This window comes from Pelecanus crispus, chromosome 1, assembly GCF_030463565.1.
Source record: "Pelecanus crispus isolate bPelCri1 chromosome 1, bPelCri1.pri, whole genome shotgun sequence".
Classification (NCBI taxonomy): domain Eukaryota; kingdom Metazoa; phylum Chordata; class Aves; order Pelecaniformes; family Pelecanidae; genus Pelecanus; species Pelecanus crispus.
In genome coordinates this window covers 78,375,384-78,388,005 of record NC_134643.1, presented here as the reverse complement: position 1 = coordinate 78,388,005, position 12,622 = coordinate 78,375,384, and the positions used below count along the sequence as shown (strand labels likewise).

Sequence of the window (12,622 nt, the reverse complement as noted above, 5' to 3'; positions counted from 1 at the left end):
TAAACATGTTTACAGAGCTGTCTTAAAAACATGTATATAAACTTGTCTCTCAATGGAAATAGTTGAGAGAATATATTTGCACTCTGATACTTATCATAGGATGACTCCTTATTACTGGGCATTAAACTATTCAGAAGATTGGTGGTCTTGGCAATACCCTATTACAGTGAGAAATGTGAATAACGTGGAATTTGTTTTGGTTGACAGCCTTTATAGTTGCATGTAGTATCATGTGGCAGGGAAGATGGGGTTTGAACAAAATGCTTGGACTAAAGCACAACGTGAGGGAAAGTGGTAAAGTACCTAAAGCTGTGCTGTCCACTGCAGTGTAGCCTTGATATAGGATATTTTGAGTGATTGCTTTCATCCAGGAATAGTTTTCTTGTGACCTCTGAACTCTACTTCTGTGCATTTCTGTGAGGGTAACTGTATTTTGACATGCATGCCTGATGCTAGCCTGAAATGTATTTTTGGTTTGTGTATACTTCTGATTATTTGTTTGAGTGAATAATTAAGGTATCCAGCAGCTTGCTTAGGCCAAGTAATGCCTTGGCAGAATGTACCATTTGACTTTAAAACTTGCCTTTATACAGAGAAGCCTGACAAAACAATATGACAGGAATTATCCTTCAGATCAAGAGTTAAGAGGGGGGAGGAAGTTTGCCAGGATTCTGCTGCCGGTAGAACACAAACAGAAAGTAAAGGAAGTCCTGTTGCAAGTCTCAATAAATTTAACTTAAGAATAATCTTCAGTATTAAGTGATGTGCAGAAACTAACAGCAAGCCTGTCAAACTTAATTACCACACTCCAAACTAAATTTGACTGAATTTTAGTCTAAAAACTTGTCCTTTTTCTGTATGTTCTGAATTGGTCATTTTGTTTCTGAAGATTGCAACTTTGAATTCTAGTCTTAATCTTTCTCAAAATGGATAACTAAAATGCTTTGATTAGTATGTTTTGTCTGACTTGATTAGAAAAGTCTCTGGAATGCCCTCAATACTATATGCCTCAGGTAACAAGAAGTAAAGAACTCTTAATCAATTTGGAATTTGCATCATTACTGCAGATTTTGTCATTTGTACCCTTTCATTAGAGGTTTTTAAGATATTTGACAGGATAGGTTTTTTTCCTTTGTTTTTAAAGACAGACTGCAGTTTGTTAAAAGCCACCTTGCTTCACTGAAAGCAGTGAATGTATTTAAACCTGGCCATGGCACAGAAGAGCCAGTCTGGCAGGGTGAGCTTTTGAGTTTGTTCCCGCACACTCCAAAATAGCTCAAATTTATTTACCTTCGGAGTGTGCTGCAAAGCCCATCTTTTTCTTGAAAGACGTTTAGGAAAGAGTGAGATGGCTGGGTGTGGGACCTATCTGAAGAACGTACTGTGAAACCTGTTTTTTTGCTCACTGCATAGCTTTGAAACTAAACCACTTTTATTTCTTGAATGTTGATGTTCTGTTGAGCTGATAATAAGAACTGTACTTAATAAAATATTGATAAACCAACTTCAAAGTTTTTGCCATTGCTGTTGACAGAAATTTCATACAATGCTGTCTTTAGGAAACAAAACACTTGGTTCTTAATCGGTTTTCTGGCTCTAGAAGCATTTGCTTTCTGTTGGAGTTGTCACTGCCTTTGCTAGGGTTCCTTATTACAAAGACAATTGCTAGCAGTTTGATCACATTTAAACATGTAAATATGTAGTATATGGTTGCATGGTACTGAACTTACTGTTCTAAACTTGTCTGTTTGCATATGCTCAGACTGTCCATGGAGCAGCTGAATGCAGGGTACTTCATCTGTGAAGCTTTTTTTATTAGGTTGCTATTTCAATACTGTTCATGGAAACTTCCAGTTCTGGCATTGAGAGTCAAGCTCAATGCTTGAAATCCAATATGAGTAGTAATTTGTTTCCTTTAAAGACTGGTCTTTTTAATTACTACATAGATATTGTTATCAGGTTCAGATCTGTGGTTGGGAAATAGTTGTCTTGTTGAAAGGGAACTGGAGAAGTTGCTGTTTGGACTTGTGTTCTTGGTGTTGACTTACTGTAGATATATCAGTCAAAAAATGTGGGTAGGACAAGACTTAGGCATAGGCATTATCTTGTATCAGAACAGCTGATATAACTGAAAAAATTAGCATTCAGAAATATACATCTTTGTTTAGCATGAAATAGAAATATCAGCAGCTTTCACAATTAAATTGATGAATTTTTTCAGTATTAGGTTAACCCAAGCTGCTACTAGAAGTTTTTTTGTCTTTTAGCAGGATGACAAATCCTTTTCAGGAGAACAAATCTTTTATTTTCCTCTAATTTGTCCAGGTTATTTACCAAATAGAAGTACTTTAGGAGACAGAGAATTTCGTACATTTTTTCATGTAAGCTTGCTTAGAGAGCAAGGAATTGCAAAATAATAAGAAAATACATTCTGAAAGATAATTGCCACAATAACAGTGGAAGAAAGAATAGATTTAGACTGGATATAAGGAAGAAATTTTTTACAGTGAGGGTGGTGAAGCACTGGAACAGGTTGCCCAGAGAGGTAGGGGAGGCCCCATCCCTAGAAACATTCAAGGTCAGGCTGGACGGGGCTCTGAGCAACCCGATCTAGTTAAAGCTGTCCCTGCTCACTGCAGGGGGGTTGGGCTAGATGACCTCTAAAGGTCCCTTCCAACCCAAAGTATTCTGTGATTCTATGATTTAATCAAAGTTTCAGTTGTAGTAATGCCTTAATTTACTTAAGAAATGGAAGCTTCTTTTTCATTCTTGATCTTTCTAACAAGCCTCAGTGTACCTTGATGTATCTGGTTAAACTCGTGGTTCTCTCTGGGTGCAGCAATTTTTTAAGACCGAGGAATCTTGTTGATATGCTCCAAGGAGTTCCTTCATCTGTGTTACTTAGCTGACAAGGGTGGCATGCTTTGGGTAATCTAAGGTTATTGCTGATAGTCTGGAGCTGGATGGCAGTAACTTTTCCAAGGGGAAGTGGAAAATTTGGAACCCAATGTGCAATTTGACACCTCATTTTCTCAAATTTCTCATCTGTCATATGGACTCCCAGCATTTGCATGACTGCTGTAAATACACCTCGGTTTGTTGTAACTGTTCATGCCACTTTCTTGCATCCAAAACCAGACTGTGGTAAAACTGGTTGCTTCTAACATTGCACTGCTTTAGTAAAACACAAGAAATTAACAACCCTATAGGCCTTGTTCTACTGAAGTAGTTTTGAAATACACATGAAAGAATTTAGTATATTAATAATAAATGGAAGGCCAATTTTATGATGCGTTTTGTTAATTAAGCTCCGGCCTTATGCTTGCTAATCACTTATTATGGTCATATTAGAAGAAAAATGCCTTGAGCAAACTGAGACCAATGCTATTGTTCACTGAGATACCTGTGAAAGTAAGAAAGGCGATGAGTAAGTGTTCCTAGAGATCAAAGTGGAAGTGTATGCGTATGTTGCAAGGTAAGACATCAAAAGGACCAGCTACCTTGCCTTTGGAAGCACTTCTTTTTAATGAGACATGGGTCCCTCACAGGCTGTGCCACTTATGCCGTAGATGTGAGTCCTTACTCTCCCTTGTTTTCTGCTAACATCAGCAATATGGAGCCCTCTGCAGTTATTGCAGGGGTGTTTAACTGCCCTGTAAAAACATCTACTTAATAAAAAAAAAAAATCATTCTGAATAGCTGCTAAACCAACAACTGGCATTAGCTCTATGAACTTAGGCCTGTGACTGATGCCCTTGGAGGACGGGACTTGGTGTGCATTTTGAGGTACTCTGCACATGTCTTTCATTGTGTTCTGAAGTATTTGTTGAGATATCAATTAGCAAGGTAAGATTTTCAGCTTATTCGGAAAGAGGAAGTTGGTCCCCTATGTCATATGAGTGGATGAAAGCTGGCCATCATATGCATTCCTATTCTCCCAAAAAATCCCTCAAGGCAAGCTCCAGACCTGACACTCTGGATAGCAGAGGCAGCTGATCTGGGACATGCCTCCCACAAACTGCATTATAAGCTGTCTGCTCAGATGGTCTTGGTCCTGCCAGTTTGGTACTCCTGATACCTCTGCTTCTTGCCTACTACTGTCAGCAAATGTCTACATGAGGTATCTGTTCAGGGGGGGTGTGTTGGATGCAGGGAATTTAATAAGGAGAAGCTCCCAAAACTCACTCTTGAATATTAAAAAGGGGTTCCTGTCTTGAGGGATTTCAGTTACTTGTCAGTGAATGCTTTTTGCTGATGAAGCAGACTGTTCTGTTTTGCTTTTTCATTTTAAAAATGTTTGGACTCTGCAATAGTAGATTCCTGTCATATCTCCTATATGCATTTTTTTTTTTCCTTCTAACATTGAGCAACATAATGTTCTCCATTTATATTGCCAGGTGTTTGCCTACTGGTATGTTTGGCTTTGGATTTTGTGGGTTTAAAAGATTCCTCAGGATTTTTCTTTCAACCAGTGGTGAATTTATTATGGGTAAACTTAGAAAATTTAAATACACAGAGCTAGTGCTCATAGATACTTGGACTGTGTATGTGCTAATTATGCACCAAGATAATTCTTTTTTTTTAAAAAAAAAAAAACATAGTAAAATAGATGTTAATGTTGAAATGCTTGGAAACTTCCTGTTTGACGTAGCTGGAAAGAAATTGTACTCATGGTCAAATGGAATGCTGGAAATAGTGTGTCCCCACATTGGCCATCAGTATGTGTGGGTTTGACTACAAGCCTTCAAAGCTCATTATTGTGTTTCCTCCCTATGAGTATTTGCCCATGAAAACCCCCAAAACCTTGTTGTATGCTGTGGTGACTGACTTTCTTTCAAATGCTTCCAGTTCATAAAGGCTGACTAGTTATGAATAAGCTAGGCAAGCTTGGAAAAAGAGGTGACATCAAATCTTACTTCAGGCATTTGAAACTCCTGAAATATTTGTGGTTATAACAATTATCATGATATGCTAGAATTAACTGGCTGGAGTTTAGCAATAGCTGAACATTTGGTACCTTCTGGGCTGCTAACAAATTAAAATATCCTTATTTTTCATTCAGTGTACTAGAAAAACCTGCTAAGTGTGTTTAACTCTTCATAGAGCAGGATAAAAGCCTATAAATATGCCAAAAAAAAAAGTATGTTAGTTGAGGTAAAGGAGCCTAGATAATTTAAGACTCTCCTTTTGTGTTTAGTGCTGTGAAACTGTAAAATAATGAGGTTGTAAGCTCTTAAATATTCCCTCTAAAGATCGTATCAGTGACAGCACTTGGCTATGTCAGTGCACCGGTGGTCACAAAGGAGAGATGACTGGACTGCAAAATATACAATGCAAAATGCCTCATCACGGTGTGCTTGTGTGTTTTTTCTCTGGTTATTACTGATTCTCTAAATCTTAGATATGGCAAAGGATTTGAGGTGACATTGCTGTGTGCATGAGAGGAAATATCAAAATGAGAAGGAATGTTTTCTTGACTAAGCAAAATGGAGATCTAAAGGCATCTATAATGCTTGTAAGAGACAAATGGGGCAAAATAGGATCAACTGAAGTGTATTAGTAGCAAAGCTCAGTATTTTTTGCAGTGGAAAAGGGGAAACTGGTGGTTAACTTAAAGCAGTGGGGGGGTGTGACACAAAACTGAATCACAGTTTTCACAGAATTCACTGATTACATCAAGAAAGTGACCATTTCTAGTGGTATTTTGAAGAAAAACTCTTGGGGTTATTTCCTTTTGAAATGTTTCTGGCAGCTAAGGGTAAACAGCAACTGAATTTGGTTATGTCATAAAATGTCTCTTTCAGATGGGTGAAGTGTTGATGCTAAAATGAAAGCAGGATATAGTTTTTAAGTATCTCTCATTCTTCTTGAAACTGTAAGAAAGTTTATAATCTTACAATTTACCTTCCTGAAACAAATGTTTCATTTGTAGGACAAGGGAAACTAGTAACTTCATGTCTTAGTTGTCTGCTGTCTGTTTAACAGGAAATAGCCCAATGCTCAGAATGATCAAGAAGTTATTCTAACTAGCAAGATCATATGTTCATGTACTGAACAGTGCTAATCGAGAAATCTGAAAATTGCAAGGCATTATATAAATGTGGCTCTGACTGAAACAAAGAAACACAGGATATTTTTTTTTTTTCCTTTGCTGGTCAGTTGCTGCAAATGAAAGAATTCATCATTCTTGTTTTAGCTCAAATACTTCTTGTGAAGGGGAAGGGGGAAGTCTTGCAGAATGTTTGCAGTCTACCTCAGGAACTGGAGAAAATAGTCTTGAATAAAACAATGTATTAAGTCATGTTTTTCTTCTCCAGAATTCAGGGTGTCTTTAGTGTGTTTATAGGTTTTTAATAGAATTGTTTTAACTTATCTACAGTTAACCTAGTAGTTCCTTGGCTGCATAAAGACCTAGAGTTCTTTACTTGGCTCTGTGGTCTAAATACTTTGTGTGTTCATACCTTCAAGTCTGCCTCCTACAGTAGCAGGCTGCACATTCCACTTCTTAAAAAAATTTGTGATTACAGTGTCCATAACTTAAAATGCAATTTTTTAAATAAACCACTAGGTTTTTAAAATGTTAATTGCCAAGTATATAACGTATGTTCTGTGTGTCATGAAACACAGAAAAATGCTGTATTTCCAAAATTCTGGCATTTCTTGTAGGGCATAAAATTTGAATGTGATGTCTAACATACTTCAAACTACTGTTTCATAAATCAAGTGAGTTTTTTCCTTGAAAATATTAGTATAAAAGGCTTTCTTTGGAATACAAGGTTGTTATTTTGTAATATTGTAGGCCTGATTTTTCTTTATACTGCTTCTAAACTATGATGCTAGTTCCTTCGGTCCTCCTGTGGAGAAAGAGGTAGCGTGGGTGAATTATCTGTGGTTTGTATGCAGCTCTTTGAAAGTGGCCTTATGCGATAATAGTGAGTGGACCATAATAGGTAAGCTAAATACAGTTTTCCAAATATCTGCCTGAGATTTGGCAACTACTAGATATTACCATGAGGTTAGAATTTGCTCAGACAACACAAAATGAAAGCATTAAAAATACCATGAGGCAGCCAGCTCCCATTCAGTATTAGCATTTAAAATGCTAATTTAATAGTGAAAATTTATGAAAGGAAGTGTTCATGCCAGAGACATAAATCCCTGGGCACATAACTGGAGACACTAATTGATGCTATTATAAGGCTTCAGTAGTTGCGCCAAGCTAGCATAACCTGTTTTAACAGTCTGCTTGGCTGTGAACTTACAGCTGGAGTAATCTTGAGCAGATGAATGATTTGCCGTTCCACTACAAAGAAAGTATTCTTTGAAGTACTTAATTTTCTTAATGCTTTGATTACATATGTATATTATATTTGTTAGTGTACAGTGTTAGTTTGAAACTGCCTACTTCTCAATTTTTCTTTCTCCTGAAAATAAGAGGTTATTTTCATACTTTCTTGTTAATAGATGAAATCTGTTTTCACATGGATGCATTGACTATCTTGATTTTTGGTGTCAGCTTCTTCATGATGAAGCTTCATGAAGCTTATCTTCAATTATATTGTGATTTATGTTTAAAGGGGGGTGTGTGTGTACTTTTTTACATGATATAGACAAATCAGTGACTGCTCACTAATGCTTTTCTTAGATGCTACCTAAATTTCTTTGATCTGTTGAAATGGATCTAGTCCAAAACCAAAAACATGGCCAAATGAATGATTTGAGGCCACTGTCTAAAGGAATTGTTTTTGTCCTGTCATTGATGGTTTTGATCCGCACCACCACCACCCCCCGCCCAGCTTTGATAAGGAGTCTTAACATATGTCTGTATTTATCAGCATTATTTTTCCAGCACTCAACACAGGTTTTTTCCACTTTTAAGAGTATTTCCCTATGTACTTTGAGGAGTTTTCCCTCGAGCAGATGGCTTGCATGTACATCTGCTGACAAAATTCTGAATAAATGCGAACCAAAAAGTTGGATGGTTTCCCTTATTTAAGGTGTGAATTGGATATGATTTAAATGTAAAAATTACAAACATACTTTAAGTATTTGAATGTTTAATCTACTGCCTTACTGCTAATCTTTATTTTTCAGTCAGGTGGTTAGGGCAGATAAGAAACTGACTGATATTTAATAGGCTGTGCAAATTCTGTTAACTGAGTTCTTATGTCTTGTTTAATGTTTACAAAAGCCAACCTGAGTGACCTTGAAATCAGTGGAAATACTACTCTGGGAGCAGTATAAGGCTTTTTCCCCTTCAGCCATCTAAATTGGTGATTCCATGTTGGTGTGTACACAGAAATGAAAGGGGGGTGTTAATTATATAATGAATTTTCACTATATAGTGTGCATTTTTTCTAAATATCCTTATCCTTTTGTACCTTGTACATTGAGCAACTATGGGTTTTTTCTTTAGAATTCGCAAGTTAATTTTAAGTATGGGAACTCCATGTCATTGCTGTCAGTATCTTCCCACATTAAATCCTACAGTATACTTCTGAAATAGTTGCTATCTAGTTTGTCAGCAGTGAAGTACAGCTGTAACAAAAGGCACATCCAGTCCCTGTATATATAGCGGTTGTGCATTTTTCCATCTTGCATTCTTTAAAAACCCCTAATATTATGCTTGATAGAGATGTTGCAATACTCCTTTGCATGTTTTGCAGTTTTATTAATCCTGAAAGATTAAACACAGCATAAAATTAAGGCATTAGGTACTTAATAATAAGCATGGAAGAGGGAAATACTGTATTTGTGTTAAATACCTTGATTATCTAAAACATTACCAAGCAATAATAATGCAGAACAATTGTGATGACTGCCCATAATGACATTGCAGGACTAATAAAATACAATAAAGCTTTCACTTTTAAAATTAATAACTTTTTTACGGGAGAACTTGTGGCCTTTGTGGTGGTGTTGCAGTTAGGTTTTAAGATTAATTAAAAAATACCTTATGCTATAATTGATTTATTTCTGCTAGTAGATTATCTTGCTTCTAGGTAATGGTATTTGTGTTAATTGGAGATTTATCTTGTTTTCAGAGCTTTCAAGCAGGAGTTGTTAAGTATTTGTCTCTTTATAGGTTGGAAATTACAAGCGAACAGTAAAACGAATTGATGATGGTCACAGACTTTGCAATGATCTTATGAATTGTATTCATGAACGGGCACGAATAGAGAAGGTCTATGCTCAGCAGCTTACAGAATGGGCAAAAAGGTGGAAACAGCTTGTAGAAAAAGGTAATACATTCTGATTGTCAACTTTGAAAGCTTTCTCAAATGGAAAAAATGTTTCTGTATATCTTTGTTTTGGTAAGTACAAAGTAGAAATTTTGTACTTTTTAGCCTATAATGGGGTCTCTGCAAAAGGCTCAGTAATGTAACAAATGATCAAGCTTTTCTTGATTAAAACCAACCAACCAAAGCCCTGCTCCTTTGCTAGTTTGCTTGCTTCTTACTGAAGGAGATGAATCTTGCCTCCAGTGTTGAGGCATCCAAATAGATTCAGTTCTAGAGAACTGGCTGTTTCTAGGTAACTAATGGTATAGAACACAGTTTGAAAAGTATATCTGAATAATAAGGGGGCAGTGGTTGTGGGGGAAAGACTAGTAATAAAAGAGTTAGGCATTGCTCTAATGAAAGGCTAACCTGATACCATTTTAATATATTCTGAAATAGTTTGTCCTTTCCTGGTTATCCATGCTTCAAAAAGTATGTTGAGAAATTGAAGGCAGTTCAAAGAGGAGGTAATAGGTGGAATACTGAGAATCATGGTACAGGGAGAAGGAGGCCAGACTAAATGAATATTATTTCTTCTGGTGTAAAAATTTGTAATGTTCTAAATTGATCTGAAAATAAACTGTTCCCTTTTCTAGGTTTGCATCAATATTGCTGTTTACAAGTGAATATAAGTCAATAGCTTCAGGTAGTTTCTTGGGAATATAAGTTCCATGTGGGTGATGGTTACTGAGAATGACACTTTCTGTTGTGTTTAGGCCCACAGTATGGAACAGTAGAAAGGGCTTGGTGTGCTTTTATGTCAGAAGCTGAAAAAGTGAGTGAACTACATCTAGAAGTAAAAGGTTCACTGATGAATGAAGACTTTGAAAAAATCAAGAACTGGCAGAAGGAAGCCTTCCATAAGCAAATGATGGGAGGATTTAAGGAAACCAAAGAAGCAGAAGATGGATTTAGGAAAGCTCAGAAACCCTGGGCAAAAAAGCTGAAAGAGGTACAGCAGTAGATTATGTATTAGATATCCTGTCTTACACTATATTAATGTCTCAAATATCTATAAGGGAGTAAACTCCCTATTCTCTCTGCTGGACCCTCCTTTCTTAAAAAGATCTCTTACTTTCTGTCCTCTTCTGAAAATAAGTATTTTTCTCTTGGTCTGTCCTAATCTTGGTGACTTCAGTGAAAATCTGGAAAAAGTGGAATTTAAGCTATCATTTTAACAGTATCTGATTTCATGCATTTGAAAGCTACGAATTGCTCAAATAAGCAGGGGAAAAGTGTTTGTGGGTTTTTTCCCTGTTGTGTAACGTTATTCTTAAATAACAGGTTTGTAGAAGAAGGGGAGCAGGAGAACATGGGCATGAGGAGAAAATGTTCTATTGGGGACTTTCTGTAAATCTTGAGTCTGTTCCACACTTCTCTAAGCTGTATGAGTGACATTTCTTGTATGGTGAGAGAATGCTGATTCTTAAGTACTACAATAATTTCCTTACGTTGATTCTCGTGTATTGTTCATTCCTTGCCAAAAAAAGAACATCCTGAAACAAAACCTGACACTTTCTTCGCTGCAACATGATTATAAGGCTAAAAAATTCAGTTGATGGTTGTTGTATAAACAGTCCCAGATGCAAATTTTCAAATCTACTTTGTAGGTGGAAGCTGCAAAGAAAGCATACCATGCGGCCTGCAAAGAGGAGAAACTGGCTATATCCAGAGAAACAAACAGCAAAGCTGATCCGGCACTAAATCCTGAACAACTTAAGAAATTACAAGACAAAGTGGAGAGAAGCAAACAAGATGTACTAAAGGTATACTGTATGCTAACATACTGTTCGTATGCAGCCTTTTTAACGTATAGCTTACGCATATTTAAGCTTTTTTCTTCCTGAATGTGCCGTGGACTGCAGTGTAGTTCGCCTCGTTACGGTCCTATACCAAAATTCAGAGTTTTCTCCAAGGCATATGTTATTGCTAAGTTGTTCTTCTTGTGAGATAGGTCTTAAAACTTGCTGACAACATCTAAACTTGTAGTCATTCTTGACTGCAGAATGCTTTTTTTTTTTTAAGAAAGTAAGCTGATATAATCCATTTAAATAAAAGTAAATACACTTTGGGAAATGCCATTCTATTTGCCCAGTTTGGTTTATCTCTTTGGCGGGCTGCTACCAAGAGGCTTTTCTTGTGTGGCTTTCTTCAAAGACATTTTTTTCCCCTTGAGAATGCTGTTCTGTGATCTGGAAGGCTGATGTTACATTGGGTGGCATCTTTTAATTTCTGTCTGTGGACTACTTCTGTAAATTAGTGTAGAGTCTGAGGTTCCATCTGTTAACTGAGCTCACAGCATATGCAATTTATGTTCACAGGGATGTATACAACGTTTGGTTTTTTGGACATAACTCACAGTGGACTATGCAAATTACTGAAGGAGAAAAGACAACACTTTGAAATTATTTAGAGATCTTTAAATAAGAGACCTGTAACTTGAAAGGCGCTCTGCTCTCATATACTCTGTGGCTGCTTTGGTTTTTATCTTTAGTATTACATTAACATTTGTCATGGTTTCTGTTAAAAAGCCGGAGAAGGGGCTTAGAGCTTTATTTTAACCATTCTGCAGTTTTGTTAGATAACTCCCATCATGACCTAAATAGGTACAGTGGTCATGAAAAGAGAATGTAGTCTGCGAACTTCTTGTCTAAATCTTAGCCATTACTACATTGATAAGTCTGTTATGTAGGGTAGTAATAAAATATATTTGTTTTTCCACCCCCAGACAAAAGAAAAGTATGAAAAATCACTGAAAGAATTAGATAATGCTACTCCTCAATATATGGAAAACATGGAGCAGGTATTTGAACAGTGTCAGCAGTTTGAGGAAAAACGCTTACGTTTCTTTCGAGAAGTGTTACTGGAAGTTCAAAAACACCTTGACTTGTCTAATGTTGCAAGGTAAAACTGTGTAAGACTTCAAAATTAATGCTTAATACTTTTCAGTGAAAAGTAACCCATACTTCAAGTAGATCAGAGTTTGGAATGTGATTTGTTTCTAATGTGTTGCTTCAATTTGTTTAAAGTGTAAGTGAAAGAGCTTAATTCTTTGTTTTGCCTAAGACCAGATTAGTGTCTATCCCTAGTTTTATTTAACACAGTGTTAAATGAACCAAGAAATGCTCATTCCTGTTGTATTTTTATAATCAAATGTGTGCCAATTAGAAAGGACGCAGAGCTTAGAATCAAAAAATGCTGGATCAAAGATTGGGAGGGTTTTGGTGTATTATGTCTTGCATGTTTATTGGAGAACAAACTAGAATTTATTAGTGAAGACAGCATGAACTTTGTGGCATAAACACATTTATTGTTAAAATATTAGAGCTCAGTCTAAAGGA

General features: G+C 36.4%; 1 protein-coding gene across 4 annotated transcripts in view; it reads left to right on the top strand.

The window, feature by feature from the left end:
• Positions 1 to 12,622, top strand: part of PACSIN2 (protein kinase C and casein kinase substrate in neurons 2) — a 66,780-nt gene that overhangs the window by 42,285 nt on the left and 11,873 nt on the right. For all 4 annotated transcript variants that reach the window (XM_075705778.1, XM_075705765.1, XM_075705758.1 and 1 more), the window contains exons 3-6: positions 9,086 to 9,242; positions 9,998 to 10,233; positions 10,892 to 11,047; positions 12,010 to 12,185. In XM_075705778.1, the coding sequence (XP_075561893.1) occupies positions 9,086 to 9,242; positions 9,998 to 10,233; positions 10,892 to 11,047; positions 12,010 to 12,185 (725 nt within the window). The remainder of the gene's footprint in view (positions 1 to 9,085; positions 9,243 to 9,997; positions 10,234 to 10,891; positions 11,048 to 12,009; positions 12,186 to 12,622) is intronic.